This window comes from Lampetra fluviatilis, chromosome 20 (assembly GCF_964198595.1).
Source record: "Lampetra fluviatilis chromosome 20, kcLamFluv1.1, whole genome shotgun sequence".
NCBI lineage: Eukaryota > Metazoa > Chordata > Hyperoartia > Petromyzontiformes > Petromyzontidae > Lampetra > Lampetra fluviatilis.
Window position 1 is genome coordinate 13,562,138 of NC_136294.1, and position 23,644 is coordinate 13,585,781.

General features: G+C 57.8%; 1 protein-coding gene and 1 long non-coding RNA gene across 7 annotated transcripts in view; one reads left to right on the forward strand and one right to left on the reverse strand.

The window, feature by feature from the left end:
- Positions 1 to 19,946, reverse strand: part of FANCA (FA complementation group A) — a 152,757-nt gene extending 132,811 nt beyond the window's left edge. For 3 of the 6 annotated variants that reach the window (XM_078865653.1, XM_078865652.1, XM_078865650.1), the window contains exons 1-4: positions 19,857 to 19,946; positions 12,417 to 12,553; positions 10,629 to 10,710; positions 9,992 to 10,182 (exon numbers count right to left, since the gene is read on the reverse strand). In XM_078865653.1, the coding sequence (XP_078721779.1) occupies positions 9,992 to 10,182; positions 10,629 to 10,710; positions 12,417 to 12,530 (387 nt within the window). In that variant the 5' untranslated portion in view covers positions 12,531 to 12,553; positions 19,857 to 19,946. Of the gene's footprint in view, positions 1 to 9,991; positions 10,183 to 10,628; positions 10,711 to 11,355; positions 11,385 to 12,416; positions 12,554 to 13,325; positions 13,411 to 19,856 lie in introns of those variants that run through there. The other 3 variants (XM_078865651.1, XM_078865654.1, XM_078865655.1) reach the window with 3 other exon arrangements.
- LOC144937982 (uncharacterized) lies at positions 19,517 to 21,608 on the forward strand. Its single transcript, XR_013637808.1, has 2 exons — positions 19,517 to 19,706; positions 21,502 to 21,608. It is a non-coding gene; the product is annotated as an uncharacterized LOC144937982 (long non-coding RNA).
- Positions 21,609 to 23,644: the final 2,036 nt, after the last annotated feature.

Here is a 23,644-nt window from a genome sequence, read left to right on the forward strand (position 1 = left end):
GTCTGATGCAGGGCTAACTGTGAACACGGCTTGTCTGACGCAGGGCTAACTGTGAACACAGCTTGTCTGATGCAGGGCTAACTGTGAACACGGCTTGTCTGACGCAGGGCTAACTGTGAACACAGCTTGTCTGATGCAGGACTAACTGTGAACACAGCTTGTCTGATGCAGGGCTAACTGTGAACACGGCTTGTCTGACGCAGGGCTAACTGTGAACACGGCTTGTCTGATGCAGGGCTAACTGTGAACACAGCTTGTCTGATGCAGGGCTAACTGTGAACACGGCTTGTCTGATGCAGGGCTAACTGTGAACACAGCTTGTCCGATGCAGGGCTAACTGTGAACACAGCTTGTCTGATGCAGGGCTAACTGTGAACACGGCTTGTCTGATGCAGGGCTAACTGTGAACATGGCTTGACTGATGCAGGGCTAACTGTGAACACGGCTTGTGTGATGCAGGGCTAACTGTGAACACGGCTTGTCTGATGCAGGGCTAACTGTGAACACGGCTTGTCTGATGCAGGGCTAACTGTGAACACAGCTTGTCTGATGCAGGGCTAACTGTGAACACGGCTTGTCTGACGCAGGGCTAACTGTGAACACAGCTTGTCTGATGCAGGGCTAACTGTGAACACGGCTTGTCTGATGCAGGGCTAACTGTGAACACAGCTTGTCTGATGCAGGGCTAACTGTGAACACGGCTTGTCTGACGCAGGGCTAACTGTGAACACAGCTTGTCTGATGCAGGGCTAACTGTGAACACGGCTTGTCTGACGCAGGGCTAACTGTGAACACAGCTTGTCTGATGCAGGACTAACTGTGAACACAGCTTGTCTGATGCAGGGCTAACTGTGAACACGGCTTGTCTGACGCAGGGCTAACTGTGAACACGGCTTGTCTGATGCAGGGCTAACTGTGAACACAGCTTGTCTGATGCAGGGCTAACTGTGAACACGGCTTGTCTGATGCAGGGCTAACTGTGAACACAGCTTGTCTGATGCAGGGCTAACTGTGAACACAGCTTGTCTGATGCAGGGCTAACTGTGAACACGGCTTGTCTGACGCAGGGCTAACTGTGAACACGGCTTGTCTGATGCAGGGCTAACTGTGAACACAGCTTGTCTGATGCAGGGCTAACTGTGAACACGGCTTGTCTGATGCAGGGCTAACTGTGAACACAGCTTGTCTGATGCAGGGCTAACTGTGAACACGGCTTGTCTGATGCAGGGCTAACTGTGAACACAGCTTGTCTGATGCAGGGCTAACTGTGAACACGGCTTGTCTGACGCAGGGCTAACTGTGAACACAGCTTGTCTGATGCAGGGCTAACTGTGAACACGGCTTGTCTGACGCAGGGCTAACTGTGAACACAGCTTGTCTGATGCAGGGCTAACTGTGAACACGGCTTGTCTGACGCAGGGCTAACTGTGAACACAGCTTGTCTGATGCAGGGCTAACTGTGAACACGGCTTGTCTGACGCAGGGCTAACTGTGAACACAGCTTGTCTGATGCAGGGCTAACTGTGAACACAGCTTGTCTGATGCAGGGCTAACTGTGAACACGGCTTGTCTGATGCAGGGCTAACTGTGAACACGGCTTGTCTGATGCAGGGCTAACTGTGAACACGGCTTGTCTGATGCAGGGCTAACTGTGAACACAGCTTGTCTGATGCAGGGCTAACTGTGAACACGGCTTGTCTGACGCAGGGCTAACTGTGAACACGGCTTGTCTGATGCAGGGCTAACTGTGAACACGGCTTGTCTGACGCAGGGCTAACTGTGAACACGGCTTGTCTGATGCAGGGCTAACTGTGAACACGGCTTGTCTGACGCAGGGCTAACTGTGAACACAGCTTGTCTGATGCAGGACTAACTGTGAACACAGCTTGTCTGATGCAGGGCTAACTGTGAACACGGCTTGTCTGACGCAGGGCTAACTGTGAACACGGCTTGTCTGATGCAGGGCTAACTGTGAACACAGCTTGTCTGATGCAGGGCTAACTGTGAACACGGCTTGTCTGATGCAGGGCTAACTGTGAACACAGCTTGTCTGATGCAGGGCTAACTGTGAACACAGCTTGTCTGATGCAGGGCTAACTGTGAACACGGCTTGTCTGATGCAGGGCTAACTGTGAACACGGCTTGTCTGATGCAGGGCTAACTGTGAACACGGCTTGTCTGACGCAGGGCTAACTGTGAACACAGCTTGTCTGATGCAGGGCTAACTGTGAACACGGCTTGTCTGACGCAGGGCTAACTGTGAACACAGCATGGCTGATGCAGGGCTAACTGTGAACACGGCTTGTCTGACGCAGGGCTAACTGTGAACACAGCTTGTCTGATGCAGGGCTAACTGTGAACACGGCTTGTCTGACGCAGGGCTAACTGTGAACACGGCTTGTCTGATGCAGGGCTAACTGTGAACACGGCTTGTCTGATGCAGGGCTAACTGTGAACACGGCTTGTCTGATGCAGGGCTAACTGTGAACACGGCTTGTCTGATGCAGGGCTAACTGTGAACACGGCTTGTCTGATGCAGGGCTAACTGTGAACACGGCTTGTCTGATGCAGGGCTAACTGTGAACACGGCTTGTCTGATGCAGGGCTAACTGTGAACACGGCTTGTCTGACGCAGGGCTAACTGTGAACACGGCTTTGTGTGATGCAGGGCTAACTGTGAACACGGCTTGTCTGATGCAGGGCTAACTGTGAACACAGCTTGTCTGATGCAGGGCTAACTGTGAACACAGCTTGTCTGATGCAGGGCTAACTGTGAACACGGCTTGTCTGATGCAGGGCTAACTGTGAACATGGCTTGACTGATGCAGGGCTAACTGTGAACACGGATTGTCTGATGCAGGGCTAACTGTGAACATGGCTTGTCTGACGCAGGGCTAACTGTGAACACGGCTTGTCTGACGCAGGGCTAACTGTGAACACGGCTTGTCTGATGCAGGGCTAACTGTGAACACAGCTTGTCTGATGCAGGGCTAACTGTGAACACAGCTTGTCTAATGCAGGGCTAACTGTGAACACGGCTTGTCTGATGCAGGGCTAACTGTGAACATGGCTTGACTGATGCAGGGCTAACTGTGAACACGGCTTGTCTGATGCAGGGCTAACTGTGAACACGGCTTGTCTGATGCAGGGCTAACTGTGAACACAGCTTGTCTGATGCAGGGCTAACTGTGAACACGGCTTGTCTGACGCAGGGCTAACTGTGAACACAGCTTGTCTGATGCAGGGCTAACTGTGAACACGGCTTGTCTGACGCAGGGCTAACTGTGAACACAGCTTGTCTGATGCAGGGCTAACTGTGAACACGGCTTGTCTGACGCAGGGCTAACTGTGAACACAGCTTGTCTGATGCAGGACTAACTGTGAACACAGCTTGTCTGATGCAGGGCTAACTGTGAACACGGCTTGTCTGACGCAGGGCTAACTGTGAACACGGCTTGTCTGATGCAGGGCTAACTGTGAACACAGCTTGTCTGATGCAGGGCTAACTGTGAACACGGCTTGTCTGATGCAGGGCTAACTGTGAACACAGCTTGTCCGATGCAGGGCTAACTGTGAACACAGCTTGTCTGATGCAGGGCTAACTGTGAACACGGCTTGTCTGATGCAGGGCTAACTGTGAACATGGCTTGACTGATGCAGGGCTAACTGTGAACACGGCTTGTGTGATGCAGGGCTAACTGTGAACACGGCTTGTCTGATGCAGGGCTAACTGTGAACACGGCTTGTCTGATGCAGGGCTAACTGTGAACACAGCTTGTCTGATGCAGGGCTAACTGTGAACACGGCTTGTCTGACGCAGGGCTAACTGTGAACACAGCTTGTCTGATGCAGGGCTAACTGTGAACACGGCTTGTCTGATGCAGGGCTAACTGTGAACACAGCTTGTCTGATGCAGGGCTAACTGTGAACACGGCTTGTCTGACGCAGGGCTAACTGTGAACACAGCTTGTCTGATGCAGGGCTAACTGTGAACACGGCTTGTCTGACGCAGGGCTAACTGTGAACACAGCTTGTCTGATGCAGGACTAACTGTGAACACAGCTTGTCTGATGCAGGGCTAACTGTGAACACGGCTTGTCTGACGCAGGGCTAACTGTGAACACGGCTTGTCTGATGCAGGGCTAACTGTGAACACAGCTTGTCTGATGCAGGGCTAACTGTGAACACGGCTTGTCTGATGCAGGGCTAACTGTGAACACAGCTTGTCTGATGCAGGGCTAACTGTGAACACAGCTTGTCTGATGCAGGGCTAACTGTGAACACGGCTTGTCTGACGCAGGGCTAACTGTGAACACGGCTTGTCTGATGCAGGGCTAACTGTGAACACAGCTTGTCTGATGCAGGGCTAACTGTGAACACGGCTTGTCTGATGCAGGGCTAACTGTGAACACAGCTTGTCTGATGCAGGGCTAACTGTGAACACGGCTTGTCTGATGCAGGGCTAACTGTGAACACAGCTTGTCTGATGCAGGGCTAACTGTGAACACGGCTTGTCTGACGCAGGGCTAACTGTGAACACAGCTTGTCTGATGCAGGGCTAACTGTGAACACGGCTTGTCTGACGCAGGGCTAACTGTGAACACAGCTTGTCTGATGCAGGGCTAACTGTGAACACGGCTTGTCTGACGCAGGGCTAACTGTGAACACAGCTTGTCTGATGCAGGACTAACTGTGAACACAGCTTGTCTGATGCAGGGCTAACTGTGAACACGGCTTGTCTGACGCAGGGCTAACTGTGAACACGGCTTGTCTGATGCAGGGCTAACTGTGAACACAGCTTGTCTGATGCAGGGCTAACTGTGAACACGGCTTGTCTGATGCAGGGCTAACTGTGAACACAGCTTGTCTGATGCAGGGCTAACTGTGAACACAGCTTGTCTGATGCAGGGCTAACTGTGAACACGGCTTGTCTGATGCAGGGCTAACTGTGAACACGGCTTGTCTGATGCAGGGCTAACTGTGAACACGGCTTGTCTGACGCAGGGCTAACTGTGAACACAGCTTGTCTGATGCAGGGCTAACTGTGAACACGGCTTGTCTGACGCAGGGCTAACTGTGAACACAGCTTGTCTGATGCAGGACTAACTGTGAACACAGCTTGTCTGATGCAGGGCTAACTGTGAACACGGCTTGTCTGACGCAGGGCTAACTGTGAACACGGCTTGTCTGATGCAGGGCTAACTGTGAACACGGCTTGTCTGATGCAGGGCTAACTGTGAACACAGCTTGTCTGATGCAGGGCTAACTGTGAACACGGCTTGTCTGATGCAGGGCTAACTGTGAACACAGCTTGTCTGATGCAGGGCTAACTGTGAACACAGCTTGTCTGATGCAGGGCTAACTGTGAACACGGCTTGTCTGACGCAGGGCTAACTGTGAACACAGCTTGTCTGATGCAGGGCTAACTGTGAACACGGCTTGTCTGACGCAGGGCTAACTGTGAACACAGCTTGTCTGATGCAGGACTAACTGTGAACACAGCTTGTCTGATGCAGGGCTAACTGTGAACACGGCTTGTCTGACGCAGGGCTAACTGTGAACACGGCTTGTCTGATGCAGGGCTAACTGTGAACACAGCTTGTCTGATGCAGGGCTAACTGTGAACACGGCTTGTCTGATGCAGGGCTAACTGTGAACACAGCTTGTCTGATGCAGGGCTAACTGTGAACACAGCTTGTCTGATGCAGGGCTAACTGTGAACACGGCTTGTCTGATGCAGGGCTAACTGTGAACACGGCTTGTCTGATGCAGGGCTAACTGTGAACACGGCTTGTCTGACGCAGGGCTGACTGTGAACACGGCTTTGTGTGACGCAGGGCTAACTGTGAACACGGCTTGTCTGATGCAGGGCTAACTGTGAACACAGCTTGTCTGATGCAGGGCTAACTGTGAACACAGCTTGTCTGATGCAGGGCTAACTGTGAACACGGCTTGTCTGATGCAGGGCTAACTGTGAACATGGCTTGACTGATGCAGGGCTAACTGTGAACACGGATTGTCTGATGCAGGGCTAACTGTGAACATGGCTTGTCTGACGCAGGGCTAACTGTGAACACGGCTTGTCTGACGCAGGGCTAACTGTGAACACGGCTTGTCTGATGCAGGGCTAACTGTGAACATGGCTTGACTGATGCAGGGCTAACTGTGAACACGGCTTGTCTGATGCAGGGCTAACTGTGAACACGGCTTGTCTGATGCAGGGCTAACTGTGAACACAGCTTGTCTGATGCAGGGCTAACTGTGAACACGGCTTGTCTGACGCAGGGCTAACTGTGAACACAGCTTGTCTGATGCAGGGCTAACTGTGAACACGGCTTGTCTGACGCAGGGCTAACTGTGAACACAGCTTGTCTGATGCAGGGCTAACTGTGAACACGGCTTGTCTGACGCAGGGCTAACTGTGAACACAGCTTGTCTGATGCAGGACTAACTGTGAACACAGCTTGTCTGATGCAGGGCTAACTGTGAACACGGCTTGTCTGACGCAGGGCTAACTGTGAACACGGCTTGTCTGATGCAGGGCTAACTGTGAACACAGCTTGTCTGATGCAGGGCTAACTGTGAACACGGCTTGTCTGATGCAGGGCTAACTGTGAACACAGCTTGTCTGATGCAGGGCTAACTGTGAACACAGCTTGTCTGATGCAGGGCTAACTGTGAACACGGCTTGTCTGATGCAGGGCTAACTGTGAACATGGCTTGACTGATGCAGGGCTAACTGTGAACACGGCTTGTCTGATGCAGGGCTAACTGTGAACACGGCTTGTCTGATGCAGGGCTAACTGTGAACACGGCTTGTCTGACGCAGGGCTAACTGTGAACACAGCTTGTCTGATGCAGGGCTAACTGTGAACACGGCTTGTCTGACGCAGGGCTAACTGTGAACACAGCTTGTCTGATGCAGGGCTAACTGTGAACACGGCTTGTCTGACGCAGGGCTAACTGTGAACACAGCTTGTCTGATGCAGGACTAACTGTGAACACAGCTTGTCTGATGCAGGGCTAACTGTGAACACGGCTTGTCTGACGCAGGGCTAACTGTGAACACGGCTTGTCTGACGCAGGGCTAACTGTGAACACGGCTTGTCTGATGCAGGGCTAACTGTGAACACGGCTTGTCTGACGCAGGGCTAACTGTGAACACAGCTTGTCTGATGCAGGGCTAACTGTGAACACAGCTTGTCTGATGCAGGGCTAACTGTGAACACGGCTTGTCTGATGCAGGGCTAACTGTGAACATGGCTTGTCTGATGCAGGGCTAACTGTGAACACGGCTTGTCTGATGCAGGGCTAACTGTGAACATGGCTTGTCTGACGCAGGGCTAACTGTGAACATGGCTTGTCTGATGCAGGGCTAACTGTGAATACGGCTTGTCTGATGCAGGGCTAACTGTGAACACGGCTTGTCTGATGCAGGGCTAACTGTGAACACGGCTTGTCTGACGCAGGGCTAACTGTGAACACAGCGTGTCTGATGCAGGGCTAACTGTGAACACGGCTTGTCTGATGCAGGGCTAACTGTGAACACGGCTTGTCTGAAGCAGGGCTAACTGTGAACACGGCTTGTCTGATGCAGGGCTAACTGTGAACACGGCTTGTCTGACGCAGGGCTAACTGTGAACATGGCTTGTCTGATGCAGGGCTAACTGTGAACACAGCTTGTCTGATGCAGGGCTAACTGTGAACACAGCTTGTCTGATGCAGGGCTAACTGTGAACACAGCTTGTGTGATGCAGGGCTAACTGTGAACACGGCTTGTCTGACGCAGGGCTAACTGTGAACACAGCTTGTCTGATGCAGGGCTAACTGTGAACACGGCTTGTCTGACGCAGGGCTAACTGTGAACACAGCTTGTCTGATTCAGGACTAACTGTGAACACAGCTTGTCTGATGCAGGGCTAACTGTGAACACGGCTTGTCTGATGCAGGGCTAACTGTGAACACGGCTTGTCTGACGCAGGGTTAAACTGTGAACACGGCTTGTCTGACGCAGGGCTAACTGTGAACACGGCTTGTCTGATGCAGGGCTAACTGTGAACACAGCTTGTCTGATGCAGGGCTAACTGTGAACACAGCTTGTCTGATGCAGGGCTAACTGTGAACACGGCTTGTCTGATGCAGGGCTAACTGTGAACACGGCTTGTCTGATGCAGGGCTAACTGTGAACACGGCTTGTCTGATGCAGGGCTAACTGTGAACACGGCTTGTCTGACGCAGGGCTAACTGTGAACACGGCTTGTCTGATGCAGGGCTAACTGTGAACACGGCTTGTCTGATGCAGGGCTAACTGTGAACATGGCTTGTCTGATGCAGGGCTAACTGTGAACACGGCTTGTCTGATGCAGGGCTAACTGTGAACACGGCTTGTCTGATGCAGGGCTAACTGTGAACACGGCTTGTCTGATGCAGGGCTAACTGTGAACACGGCTTGTCTGATGCAGGGCTAACTGTGAACACGGCTTGTCTGACGCAGGGCTAACTGTGAACACGGCTTTGTGTGACGCAGGGCTAACTGTGAACACGGCTTGTCTGATGCAGGGCTAACTGTGAACACAGCTTGTCTGATGCAGGGCTAACTGTGAACACAGCTTGTCTGACGCAGGGGCGAATATGAACCAGTTGAGTCCAGTCTTCATAATGACGAGTGAGTAAGAGTGTTTGGTTCAGTGATTGGTTCAGTGAGTGTATGAGTGCAAGTTGTTGAAGAAGCAAGTGCGTGAGCGAGTGGGTGTAATGCACTTACACCCAACAGTCTGTTCAGGCTATATGGAGGATCTTTGTTTTCATATGAATGAGTTGGTGAGTGTGACTACAGGCAGTCCTCGGCTTACAAACACCTACATTTACGAACCAGGTTCCATGAGATGTTTTGTTAAGATCGACTTAAAATGCAAACTCGCACTTGCAAACTGAACCGCAAAAAGATATTGTTCAGCAGAGCGATTCTGCACGAGATGTAACAAGTCAGCCTTGCATGGGAAGGGTTTGTGTGTGTGTGGTGCATCTGCCAATCATCTCAGTCAGTCAACCCATGGCACCTGGATCTGTCCTGTGACCTGCCAACAGGCATTAGACACTTCACGTGGCCTTAAAGTGCACATGGCCTGGCACAAGCGCCATGGTGACGTCACCACCACTTAGTGGTGAGTGGTGAATGGCGATTGTTGTTGTTGTGTGTTTAAGTGTGTGCGTGTACGCTTGTGCGTGCCCCCACGTGTGTGTGTGTGTAGGAGCGGTAGTTCAATGGTTACCGTGCTGTACTACCAACCCGGCGACCAGAGTTCAATTCCCACTCACGACAAAGACCAGTGACGATTATCTGAATCGGTCCTGGGCCTACCCGAGGTCAACTCAGCCTCAAATGGGTACCTAATGCAGTGTAAACATCGCCACTGGCGAGTCAAAGGCTGCCTAGCATGGTGCTGGCCACCCGCTCCCTCGTGTGCCATACCGTGCCGGCCTTCACAGGCACAGCTCGCTAACAGCACTTGCCATAACAGCCTGTGAAGGCTTCATGGGGGATCTTTGTCATTGGTGTATCTGTGTGTGCGCGTGCGTGCCCAGGATTCAAGGTAAGTGAAAATAAAACAGATTTTTTTTTCTATTCATGTTACCTTATTTAGTGTTTTATTTACTATACAATATTTATTACAGTATTAGATGCGCAGTACAATATTTCTTCTTAGTTAGGAATTTAACACTGCTTCCCTTTGTTGTTGAATCGTCCCACATTGTATAAACACTTACCGTATGTGCATTTAAATACAGTACCCTGCAAAGGGGACGAGATGAATTAGTGTGAGTGTGAGAAAGTTGCTAAATAAGTCCGTTTGTGAATGAATGAGTGTATGAGTGTATGAATGAGTTGCGTGCGAGTGAGTGAGCTAATGAGTGTCAGTTTGACAAAGTGTGCGAGTTATTGACTGTGTGCAAGCTGTTGAATGCGAGTGAGTGATGAGTGGACGCTCACTCTCTGCTCGGGCTCCAGCAGCGCCTGACACTTGGTGTGGTCTTGTGGGGTGTGGGTCGTGTCGCTCCGTGTGGGCTTGCGCACTCCCAGAATGCTCAGCATTTCGGCAGCCAGGAGCTTTGCGGCCAGGACATCACCACAGAGACCTGTGGCTGCTACTTGCTCCTGAACGATCTCCTGCATCCCTGAAACTAGAGGTGATGCTTCAATGATGAATACAAAACTGCGCGTGTCACTCACCACTGCCATGATCTCTTTCCCCACCCCCCACCCCAAGTTATTCTAACCATCCTCAATTAAACAAATATATTAGAGCAGATCATGGAAAAACGTTGCATATGTGATCATAAAGAAGTAGTTGTGATGGGTGTGTGCAGGATAGAGGGCGGCAGGTTACCGAGACTGGCATCGGTGTGGTACCTCGAGCCCAGTAACCAAAGGGACAACCTAAAGGCAGATGTTGGGAGACTACAAGAGCAGACCTTTGAGCTCGGATGTTCACCGTGCAACGGTTGCGAGATCTGGTGAACGGAAAGCAATGGGTGCAGTGTGTTGGCCACAGTTGCCTCCTGATCTTTGAGTTGTTCACCTCTAGATGACACGGAGACCCCTGGGTTTGCACTGTGGACAACTGTACCTGCACTGCCGATGACCACAGGGGCCTTCAAATGTCCAGGATCCGTGCCCAAAATGTCATTGCCTAAACCAAGGTCTGCAATCTTGACACAACAAAAAACAAGAAAACGTAATATTTTTCAAGTGCATTTAGGCAATGTAAAGCTGTGCTAAGCCCAGCAATATTTTTTGTTGCAGTCATTTGTAACCAGGCAGAGATCAACTAACTTTACTTCAGAACCTAGTTTAATCGTGTGCGGCTGACACCCAGTTTCAAACTCAGGATTTCAGTGGTGCTGGTTCACCACCCGCTAGAACACCAATTCAGTCAATAGCAGTTGAACAATATATTCCTTAATCTTCTAACGTTATCTATTCCCTCATACGCACAGCAGTTTTTCTATGGGTACTATGGTTTCAAGGTGGAGTGGAGGCACATCGGTTAGGGCACTGATAAGAACTCAGCATCCCGAATCCAATTCCCGTGCATGACTAACAGCATTGGCAAGTGACATACGCAAGTCCTGATGCACCTTTCCCCTCAAACACTCTCAACCCTTTCACCAACCACCAAGGACCAGCGTGGTAAAGTATGCTAAAAAAAATCCCCATGACCACCACAGTAAGCGGATCCTTTCATGCAGGAGAAAAGTGACAAAGTGTTGTAATCAAATAAAATCTGCTTTCCTCCCACACAAAACTAAATACTAATTAATGTAACTGACCAAAAAATGCAATACAGGGCCCACCTGAGAAAAAGTCTTCATCCTCTGTAAGACTTTATAGGGTAAATAAAATGGCATGATTGTTGTTACCATTATAATTATACTTGCAACCGTGCACACAAGGCTCTCAGTGAACTCGGACGCAGCAAACGTAAAGGGTGAGGATCACAATGTAAGACACCGGAGGACGCGGAGAGGAGAGAGGTGGAACAGGGTGCTGGGAACGCGAACGACAGATGCAGAATGGTGCCACAGATGCAGAATGGTGCCACAGATGCAGAATGGTGCCACAGATGCAGAATGGTGCCACAGATGCATGTGCGCTATTTTTTAAAATATTTTCTTTATTCACATTTTCGGCACAATGATACATTCCAGCAATAAACATGTACGCTCTTATTCAGATAACTCACCGTTGTATGTATGTGTGTATGTTTGTAAACTTCTTTCGCACCATACGTAGCCAACCATGCTAATCGGAGGTGCGCGGGGAAAGGTCAAACTTAACACAAAAAGCAGTTTTAAATAAATTAGTTTTCAACCTGGATGTAAAAGTGCATAGCGCCCAGTGGCTTCATAATATCGTAAGGAAGCGCGTTCCAGACGGCCACAGAAGCGCATCTGAAAGCACGCGATGCAGTGACCGTCTTTGTTCAATGGCTAGCCAAAAATCCGCTGCGAGGATGAGCGGAGTTCGTGTGATGATGGTGTATGCTCCTTGACGAGATCAGTAAAGGTATTGTGGTTCATTTGTGGCAAGCGCCTTGCGTGTACTGAGCGCGGCCTCATAACTTATTCGTTTGGCAACCGGAAGGCAACTCAGCTCGGCAAGCACTGGGCAGACACGGTCAGATCTCGCGGTACCAAGCCATGACACGTGCCAGAGAATTGTACACACGCTGCAGCTTGGTCAGGTTGACATTTTATGGAGTTAGCTGTTCTTTTATTAATACTGTACAAACATGAGGGGTGGAACATGAGGAGGGGGGGGGCAGAGATTTGGCTAATATGGGAGGTCAAAGGGCTGTGCGTCTGGGCTGAGTGGGGGAAGATCTCGCAAAGTGAACACAAGGGCGCTCGCTCACCTCCTTAAACAGGAGGTCAACCTCCACGTGGCTGGTCACCAGCTGCTGCACGCTCCTCCTCAGTTGTTCAGCGTCCATAGGCGACCCGAACCCCTTCCCGTGCACCGCCTTCATGCCCAGGATCGTAGCCAGCCTCCCTGCACCGTCAGCGCAGACACCAGCAGCTTGCAAAGTACCACAATTGTCGTCATCTCCACTGGCGCCTTGGGGTTTGTCTCAGATACAACTTGTGCGTGGCGTGCTGCCAAGACATACATCGGCGACCGTTATGCAGACAATTAATTTGGGTTTGCCAACTTTTCCACTGTAAACCAATAACAGATGTTGGTTTTTTTTCGGTCAACCCAAGGGACATCAGAACTGGGTTGCAAATCGCAATAAAGTTCACAACTCCGCTGCGAGATCTGGGCACAAGTGAACTCCTGTCACCCGAAGAGACCCCAAGCAGCTGGCCACCCAACGAAGATTCGGTCTCACCCAGTGTCACCTTCACTCATCAAAGCTAAGAAATCATGTGTTTATAACTTGTTTCGCACCATACGTAGCCAACCGTGCTAAGTTTGCAACCAACATAGCCTCTAAAGCACAATAACGATACTTTGTATACAGCATCATCAGTATATTATTGATGATGCAGTAAACAGTATATTGTGTACCGCGTCCTCGTGCGGTACATCTCAAGTCGGCACAATCCCAAAATGTCCAAAATAAGTGACGTCACGAGTAGTGCTATCACGAGTGACTGCACGTACAGTGAGTGCCGTCACGAGTGACTGTACGTACAATAGGTGCTGCCACGAGAGTGACTTACGTACAGTAGGTGCTGTCACGAGTGACTTACGTACAGTGAGTGCTGTCACGAGAGTGACTGTACGTACAGTGGGTGCTGCCACGAGTGACTATACGTACAGTGAGTGCTGTGTACCGCGCGTCGCTTCCAAAAAACGCGCGGGAAAATTGCGCGAGCTCGGAGCCCCTCCCCCTCGCCCGGAGCCCCTCCCCCTCGCCCGGAGCCCCTCCCCCTCGCCCAGAGCCCCTCCCCCTCGCCCGGAGCCCCTCCCCCTCGCCCGGAGCCCCTCCCCCTCGCCCGGAGCCCCTCCCCCTCGCCCGGAGCCCCTCGCCCGGAGCCCCTCCCCCTCGCCCGGAGCCCCTCCCCCTCGCCCGGAGCCCCTCCCCCTCGCCCGGAGCCCCTCCCCCTCGCCCGGAGCCCCTCGCCCGGAGCCCCTCCCCCTCGCCCGGAGCCCCTCCCCCTCGCCCGGAGCCCCTCCCCTCGCCCAGAGCCCCTCCCCCTCGCCCAGAGCCCCTCCCCCTCGCCCGGAGCCCCTCCCCCTCGCCCGGAGCCCCTCCCCCTCGCCCGGAGCCCCTCCCCCTCGCCCGGAGCCCCTCCCCCTCGCCCGGAGCCCCTCCCCCTCGCCCGGAGCCCCTCGCCCGGAGCCCCTCCCCCTCGCCCAGAGCCCCTCCCCCTCGCCCGGAGCCCCTCCCCCTCGCCCGGAGCCCCTCCCCCTCGCCCGGAGCCCCTCCCCCTCGCCCGGAGCCCCTCGCCCGGAGCCCCTCCCCCTCGCCCAGAGCCCCTCCCCCTCGCCCGGAGCCCCTCCCCCTCGCCCGGAGCCCCTCCCCCTCGCCCGGAGCCCCTCCCCCTCGCCCGGAGCCCCTCGCCCGGAGCCCCTCCCCCTCGCCCAGAGCCCCTCCCCCTCGCCCGGAGCCCCTCCCCCTCGCCCGGAGCCCCTCCCCCTCGCCCGGAGCCCCTCCCCCTCGCCCGGAGCCCCTCGCCCGGAGCCCCTCCCCCTCGCCCGGAGCCCCTCCCCCTCGCCCGGAGCCCCTCCCCTCGCCCAGAGCCCCTCCCCCTCGCCCGGAGCCCCTCCCCCTCGCCCGGAGCCCCTCCCCCTCGCCCAGAGCCCCTCCCCCTCGCCCGGAGCCCCTCCCCCTCGCCCGGAGCCCCTCCCCCTCGCCCGGAGCCCCTCCCCCTCGCCCGGAGCCCCTCCCCCTCGCCCGGAGCCCCTCCCCCTCGCCCGGAGCCCCTCCCCCTCGCCCGGAGCCCCTCGCCCGGAGCCCCTCCCCCTCGCCCGGAGCCCCTCCCCCTCGCCCGGAGCCCCTCCCCTCGCCCCTCCCCCTCGCCCGGAGCCCCTCCCCCTCGCCCGGAGCCCCTCCCCCTCGCCCGGATCCCCTCCCCCTCGCCCGGATCCCCTCCCCTTCGCCCGGATCCCCTCCCCCTCGCCCGGATCTCCTCCCCCTCGCCCGGAGCCCCTCCCCCTCGCCCGGATCTCCTCCCCCTCGTCCGGATCTCCTCCCGCTCGCCCGGATCCCCTCCCCCTCGCCCGGATCTCCTCCCCCTCGCCCGGATCTCCTCCCCCTCGTCCGGATCTCCTCCCGCTCGCCCGGATCTCCTCCCCCTCGCCCGGATCTCCTCCCCCTCGCCCGGATCTCCTCCCCCTCGTCCGGATCTCCTCCCGCTCGCCCGGATCTCCTCCCCCTCGCCCGGATCTCCTCCCCCTCGTCCGGATCTCCTCCCCCTCGCCCGGATCCCCTCCCCCTCGCCCGGATCTCCTCCCCCTCGTCCGGATCTCCTCCCGCTCGCCCGGATCCCCTCCCCCTCGCCCGGATCTCCTCCCCCTCGCCCGGATCTCCTCCCCCTCGCCCGGATCTCCTCCCCCTCGTCCGGATCTCCTCCCGCTCGCCCGGATCTCCTCCCCCTCCCCCGGATCTCCTCCCCCTCCCCCGGATCTCCTCCCGCTCGCCCGGAGCCCCTCGCCCGGAGCCCCTCGCCCGGAGCCCCTCCCCCTCGCCCGGAGCCCCTCCCCCTCGCCCGGAGCCCCTCCCCCTCGCCCGGAGCCCCTCCCCCTCGCCCGAGCCCCTCCCCCTCGCCCGGAGCCCCTCCCCCTCGCCCGGAGCCCCTCCCCCTCGCCCGGAGCCCCTCCCCCTCGCCCGGAGCCCCTCCCCCTCGCCCGGAGCCCCTCCCCCTCGCCCGGAGCCCCTCCCCCTCGCCCGGAGCCCCTCCCCCTCGCCCGGAGCCCCTCGCCCGGAGCCCCTCGCCCGGAGCCCCTCCCCCTCGCCCGGAGCCCCTCGCCCGGAGCCCCTCGCCCGGAGCCCCTCCCCCTCGCCCGGAGCCCCTCCCCCTCGCCCGGAGCCCCTCCCCCTCGCCCGGAGCCCCTCCCCCTCGCCCGGAGCCCCTCCCCCTCGCCCGGAGCCCCTCCCCCTCGCCCGGAGCCCCTCCCCCTCGCCCGGAGCCCCTCCCCCTCGCCCGGAGCCCCTCCCCCTCGCCCGGAGCCCCTCCCCCTCGCCCGGAGCCCCCTCCCCCTCGCCCGGAGCCCCTCCCGCACCCCGCCGGGAGCCCCTCCCCCTCGCCCGGAGCCCCTCCCCCTCGCCCGGAGCCCCTCCCCCTCGCCCGGAGCCCCTCGCCCGGAGCCCCTCCCCCTCGCCCGGAGCCCCTCCCCCTCGCCCGGAGCCCCTCCCTCGCCCCTCCCCCTCGCCCGGAGCCCCTCCCCCTCGCCCGGAGCCCCTCCCCCTCGCCCGGATCCCCTCCCCCTCGCCCGGATCCCCTCCCCTTCGCCCGGATCCCTTCCCCTCGCCCGGATCCCCTCCCCTTCGCCCGGATCCCCTCCCCCTCGCCCGGATCTCCTCCCCCTCGCCCGGATCTCCTCCCCCTCGCCCGGATCTCTTCCCCCCTCGTCCGGATCTCCTCCCGCTCGCCCGGATCCCCTCCCCCTCGCCCGGATCTCCTCCCCCTCGCCCGGATCTCCTCCCCCTCGCCCGGATCTCCTCCCCCTCGTCCGGATCTCCTCCCGCTCGCCCGGATCTCCTCCCCCTCGCCCGGATCCGCCCGGATCTCCTCCCCCTCGTCCGGATCTCCTCCCCCTCGCCCAGGATCACCTCCCCCCTCGCCCGGATCTTCCTTCCGCCCCCTCGTCCGGATCTCCTCCCGCTCGCACCGGATCCCCTCCCCCTCAGCCCGGAATCTCCTCCCCCTCGCCCGGATCTCCTCCCCCTCGCCCGGATCTCCTCCCCCTCGTCCGGATCTCCTCCCGCTCGCGCCGGATCTCCTCCCCCTCCCCCGGATCTCCTCCCCCTCCCCCGGATCTCCTCCCCCTCCCCCGGATCTCCTCCCGCTCGCCCGGAGCCCCTCGCCCGGAGCCCCTCGCCCGGAGCCCCTCCCCCTCGCCCGGAGCCCCTCCCCCTCGCCCGGAGCCCCTCCCCCTCGCCCGGAGCCCCTCCCCCTCGCCCGGAGCCCCTCCCCCTCGCCCGGAGCCCCTCCCCCTCGCCCGGAGCCCCTCCCCCTCGCCCGGAGCCCCTCGCCCGGAGCCCCTCGCCCGGAGCCCCTCCCCCTCGCCCGGAGCCCCTCGCCCGGAGCCCCTCGCCCGGAGCCCCTCCCCCTCGCCCGGAGGCCCCTCCCCCCTCGCCCGGAGCCCCTCCCCCTCGCCCGGAGCCCCTCCCCCTCGCCCGGAGCCCCTCCCCCTCGCCCGGAGCCCCTCTCCCTCGCCCGGAGCCCCTCCCCCTCGCCGGAGCCCCTCCCCTCGCCCGGAGCCCCTCCCCCTCGCCCGGAGCCCCTCCCCCTCGCCCGGAGCCCTCGCCCGGAGCCCCTCCCCCTCGCCCGGAGCCCCTCCCCCTCGCCCGGAGCCCCTCCCCCTCGCCCGGAGCCCCTCCCCCTCGCCCGGAGCCCCTCCCCCTCGCCCGGAGCCCCTCCCCCTCGCCCGGAGCCCCTCCCCCTCGCCCGGAGCCCCTCCCCCTCGCCCGGAGCCCCTCCCCCTCGCCCGGAGCCCCTCCCCCTCGCCCGGAGCCCCTCGCCCGGAGCCCCTCGCCCGGAGCCCCTCACCCCGGAGCCCCTCGCCCGGAGCCCCTCGCCCGGAGCCCCTCCCCCTCGCTCGGAGCTCCTTGCCCGGAGCCCCTCCCCCCTCGCCCGGAGCCCCTCCCCCTCGCCCGGAGCCCCTCCTTGACCCCCTCGGCACGGGGGGGGGGGGCTCCTCTGAGCGGCGGCCTCACAGAGCAGCAGCAGCAGCTCAACCGTTGCCTGGACACTAAGTCTCCTCGACATCACAACGTCCAGGGCGCGTTTTATGTAACCCTTAAGGCGAAGTTTACCCGCATGACGAGAGCCTGAACCCCTCACCACCCCCCCCCCACCTTACCCCCCCTCACCACACCCCTCCTCACCCCCCCTCACCTTCCCTCACCTCACCCCCCTCACCTCACCCCCCTCACCTCACCTCCCCCCCCTCACCTCACCCCTCCCCACCTCACCACACCCCCCTCACCACACCCCCTCACAACCCCCTCACCACACCCCCCTCACCTCACCACCCCTAACCGGAGCCCCTCCCCCTAACCTCACCTTCCTCACCTCACCCCCCTCACTCTCCTCACCTCAACCCCCTCACCACGCCCCCCTCACCATACCCCCCTCACCACACCCCCCTCACCACACCCCCCTAACCTCACCCCCCTCACCTCACCCCCCTCACCATACCCCCCTCACCACACCCCCCTCACCACACCCCCCTAACCTGACCCTCCTCACCTCACCCCCCTCACCATACCCCCCTCACCACACCCCCCTCACCACTCCCCCCTCACCACACCCCCCTCACCTCACCCCCCTCACCACACCCCCCTCACCTCACCCCCCTCACCACACCCCCCTAACCTCACCCCCCTCACCTCACCTCACCCCTCTCACCACACCCCCTCACCACACCCCCTCACCTCACCTCACCCCCCTAACCACACCCCCCTCACCTCACCCCCCTCACCATACCCCCTCACCACACCCCCCTCACCACACCCCCCTAACCTGACCTCCTCACCTCACCCCCCCTCACCATACCCCCCTCACTACACCCCCCTCACCACTCCCCCCTCACCACACCCCCCTCACCTCACCCCCCTCACCACACCCCCCTCACCTCACCCCCCTCACCACACCCCCCTCACCACACCCCCCTAACCTCACCCCCCTCACCTCACCTCACCCCCCTCACCACACCCCCTCACCACACCCCCTCACCTCACCTCACCCCCCTAACCACACCCCCCTCACCTCACCCCCCTCACCATACCCCCCTCACCACACCCCCCTCACCACACCCCCCTAACCTGACCCTCCTCATCTCACCCCCCTCACCACACCCCCCCTCACCACTCCCCCTCACCACTCCCCCCTCACCACTCCCCCCTCACCTCACCCCCCTCACCTCACCCCCCTCACCACACCCCCCTCACCACACCCCCCAACCTCACCCCCCTCACCTCACCTCACCCCCCTCACCATACCCCCCTCACCACACCCCCCTCACCACACCCCCCTCACCTGACCCTCCTCACCTCACCCCCCCTCACCACACCCCCCTCACCTCACCCCCCTCACCACACCTCACCCCCCCAACCACACCCCCTCACCACACCCCCTCACCTCACCTCACCCCCCTAACCACACCCCCCCTCACCACACCCCCCTCACCATACCCCCCTCACCATACCCCCTCACCACACCCCCCTCACCTTACCCCCCTCACCACACCCCCCCACACCACACCCCCCTCACCTCACCCCCCTCACCTCACCTCACCCCCCTCACCATACCCCCTCACCACACCCCCTCACCTCACCTCACCCCCCTCACCACACCCCCCTCACCACACCCCCCTCACCTCACCTCACCCCCCTCACCACACCCCCCTTACCACACCCCCCTAACCTCACCTCACCCCCCTCACCATACTCACCATACCCCCCTCGCCACACCCCCCGCACCACCCCCCCTAACCTCACCAAACCCCCTCACCTCACCACACCCCCCTCACCTCACCCCTCTGATCGCTCTCACCTCACCCCCCTCACCTCACCCCCCCCCCCTAGTGGGAGTGTTTAGAGAATGCGTCGCTGTGGTCGTGCCAGCAACTGGAGACGCCGGGAGGACCTCCACGTCGCTCTGTGCTGCCGGCGATCGACACCCGCCTGAGGATGTTGTTACTTCAAGACCGAGTTACCTTTAAATCTCACTCAGCCCGAATAGACGGAGCACGGCAAGGAGGAGTAACCTCTGCGGTGGTCCTCATCCTAACATTTATATCGCGCCTTAAGACGCTTTAGAGAGTTAAGAAGAGGAACAACGCGTGTGTAACGGTGGGGGAAGCAATGGGAGCGAGTCCTGATGCGCGAATTCGTTTAAAGCGAAATTGACGACGGTAATGATAAATGGATGTAATGAATGGGGGGTGAAGTGGTAGCCATGGCATGAGAATACGAAGAGGGAATGGCAGCGGCGGTGGTGGTTATGAGTGGGAGATTGAAGGGATCGTGGTGAGCTTCGGGACACACGAGTGAGGTTTGAGCGAATGCGACTGCGTAATGTGACGGAGGAGTTTGGTCCGGTATGGGGGGGGGGGTGTGGATTGAGCAAGAGGAACAGAGGAGGAGACGGCAAAGATTGCACGCGGGGGAAACTCTCACCCCGACACCTCGCACAGGGCCCGGGTCACTCCGCAGCGTCCCCGTCCCCGCAGGCGCCGGGTGCCTAGTCGAGCTCCCAGCCTCTCGCCCTCGGCAGCAGCAGCCAGCAGCCAGCCAGCAGCCAGGCCCATCGTGTGCCCGCCTGTGCTAGGGCTCATCCCCCCCCCTCCTCCCCCCCGCCGTAATTGTCGCGGCCACTAATTAGACCCAATCTGCATGCGCCATCAAGGGGACCCAGTTGGGACTTCAGGCACGGGGTGGCCAATGTTTATATATCAAACAGCTCGCTCTCGAACTCGTTCTCCACCCGTAAATACAACCTCGTCCGTTCCCAGCTCAGTGCCGCTGAATGGCTGAACAGCAGCAAACAAAGTACATGCCACATTTACAATGCTGCTGCTGCTACCATTGCCAAGTAAAGTATCGAACACTGATCTTAAAGCTTTCGTGACTGCAGGAATTCATATTCTTGGGTCTTACGGTAAAGCCACGTAGATAGAAAAAATAATACTGGTAGGAACGAAGTGGACCAGCCACCAATAGATTATTTCGTCCGTCCGACCGTGTAGCAACATCGCCCCCTACTGCAAACACTTGTCGCCCCCTACTGCAAACACTTGGCATGACCCTACAAAAACCTTTAGACTCAGTGAGGCTTTCCTGGCTAAACAAGTGTAACATTCCCTTATAATTCCCTGAGATAGCTTTTAATTAAAACTTTGAAATTCAAATTTTACTCACAGCGCCCTAAAGCCTACAGCTAGGCCTAAAGCCTACAACTAGGCCTGAAACTCTCCCTTCGCATCCTACCCCCGCGTGTGTGAAAGGGAGTTAATGTTTAAAAATGTTACATTCCCTCATGTTTTTCAATAGAAACATTTACATTTAAAGCTTTTACATTAATAATTAAAACATTTCAATTAAAAATTAACTCACGGCGCCCTAAAGCCTACGGCTAGGCCTAAAGCCTAGAACTAGGCCTGAAACTCTCCCTTCGTATCGTACCCCTGCGTGTGTGAAAGGGAGTTAATGTTTAACAATGCTACATTCCCTCATGTTTTTAAATAGAAACATTTAAATTTACATTTCAATTAAAAATTAACTCACGGCGCCCTAAAGCCTACGGCTAGGCCTAAAGCCTAGAACTAGGCCTGAAACTCTCCCTTCGTATCGTACCCCCGCGTGTGTGAAAGGGAGTTAATGTTTAACAATGTTACATTCCCTCATGTTTTTAAATAGAAACATTTAAATTTAAAGCTTTTACATAAATAATTAAAACATTTAAATTAAAAATTAACTCACAGCGCCCTAAAGCCTACAGCTAGGCCTAAAGCCTAGAACTAGGCCTCAATCTCTCCCTTCGTATGGTCCGATTAGGTGTAGCAACATCGCCCCCTACTGCAAACACTTGGCAGGACCCTACAAAAATCTTTTGACTCAGTGGGGCTTTCCTGGCTAAACAAGTGTAATAATACATTATGTTTATATTCTTTGGTTATTCGTTCCTACCAGCCCACCCCGCAGGGTCCTGTTAAAAATGCGGCTTTACCGAAAGACGCAAGAATATCTCGCACTGCCCCACACCTTTAAAGATCAGCTGTGGTACCGTTCAATAACCTAGTGACGAGTATCTGCATCGGTGCAGGGCCTCTGTGATGCCGCCGCCACGAAGCCGTTCAGCAGGCGCCCCATCTACGACCTCGCCACCACCAAGCGACGGAGCCGACCCCGCGTCCCCCTCACCTCACCTCACATGAACACACCCGCACGCATTTCCCCCCCACCCATAGAGCTCCGAGGGGAGGTCACCTGGCCGACCGGTTTTTATCCGAGAAGCCCTTATCGGGATTAAACTTTCATGGTTTCCGGCGACCAGGGAATTGGACGACCTCCCCCGACGCTACTTTGCACCGCGGTGCTGCGACCGGCCTTAAGATTGCAAGGTCGCAGCGAGGGGCCACTCGGCCACCGCGGGTGAAACGCATCCCACACACCCCACACACGCAAGTATCGACGGGGCAGGCAGAGGGAATAAGCATTGTGATGGAGGAGCATCATTAGAAAACACGCAGTGCATCTGAATTGCATAATCAGGCACCCCCGCACAGGGAGCGGAGGGACGGCATAATTACGCTCGGGCACGCAGGCACCATTGTTAGGGGAGTAAAGGATAAGGCTGTTAGTATGAGTAATCGGGAGAGCGGGGTCACGCGGGGAGCCGTGCACAAATTCCCACGGCGCACCTTTGTGACGTACGCCGCCGCATGAACTGCAATAATGGGGGGGCCTGCGTGAGAAAGGGATTGATTGGAATTTGAGCCGCGCAGGTCGCTCATTGATTAGCATAACAAAAGCGCCGTGGAGGCGCCGCGGAGCCGCCGTGCTCGTGCAAGGGGGGCGCGAGCCATTGTTTAGAGTTTACGCCGCGCGGACAGAGGATTAATTAGCATAGCGAAGGCGCACGGTACGTGGGAAGGGGGTAGGGGCCTGAGTCCGGGAATTAGGATAAAAAGGGAGCGTAGCGAGGTAGAGCTCTCTCTTACTCCGAGAAGCCAGTGTCCAAGACGGCCCCCAGCTCTGCCCTCCGGACGTCCGTGCGACGTGTCGAGGCAAGCAGCGAGGAAAACCCACGGAACGTCGAGTGCCTCAAACCGTGAGTAAGGAGGTAAAAGTATTTCGTGAACGATAAATAGGGAATAGGTCCCGGGTTAGTAGAGTAGGCAGCCTCGTCGATTCATACTGACTCAACAACCAGTCCCAGGTAGCAGATAATAAATCATTAATAGCTGATCGTGGCCTCGTGTGATCTCGTGTTATAAGTGTGAACGCGTGTGGTACTGTGTATGCGTAAGCTCGCAGCGTGCGTAATCGGCGTACCCCAGGTGCGCGATCATAACGTGAGCGGCCAGCGGGCGGCGAGCGCGGCGCAGAGCGGCGCAAGAGTGGGAATCGCGTGTGGAGCTGTATGTGTGTGTGCGCGCACGTTCACGACGTGTATAATACAGGTGCGCGATCCTAACGTGAGTGGTCAGTGTTGAGTGAGTGCCGCGCAGAGCTGTGTGTGGGTGTGCGCGTACGTAATTAACCATGCCTACTACGCGGACCCGCGGGGGAGGGGAATCCTCGAGCGACGGCTCTCACCCCATGGGTGAAGAACCCAGCAGCGGTTCGCCTAGCAGCGAGGGGGCGAGTAATGAGGTTAACCCGGCCGTTAGGGTTATTGAGGAAGGGATCTCGGGGGCGAGCGACCCCCACATATTGGTGTCAGAAACGGGACGATCCCCCGCACCCCCAAGGGAAAGAGGCCCCCCAACCCAGATTAAAATCAAATGCACATTTACGGGCAAAGGAATTCCATCATGGAAATCGTTTGCCCGCAGCATCAGGGGGGCTAAAAAAGTTAATGGGTGGTCAGATGAGGAGGCGTTGCAGCAGTTAGAGCTACATTTAGATGGGCGGGCAGCTGACTTTGTGGAAGCTTTGCCCGCAAGCGCACAAACTCAGTGGGAAAAATTAATGTGCGAACTCGAACGGCGCTTCGGCGCCTATGACGAGGAGGATGCGCAGGCGGCCTTAGAGGCACGCCGTCGCCAACCCTGCGAGGATCTACGAGATTACGCCGAGGATGTACGCATGTTGACCCAGCTCGCGTACCCAGAGTACGAGGCCAAAATAATTGAGGGCCTCGCCGCCGGTAAAATCCAGCGATATTTGGCACACACCCGTGGTGGCAGCCAAATGTCAACGGTACACGCCTCTCCTTTAACACCCTCGTCGAGCGCGCGCGC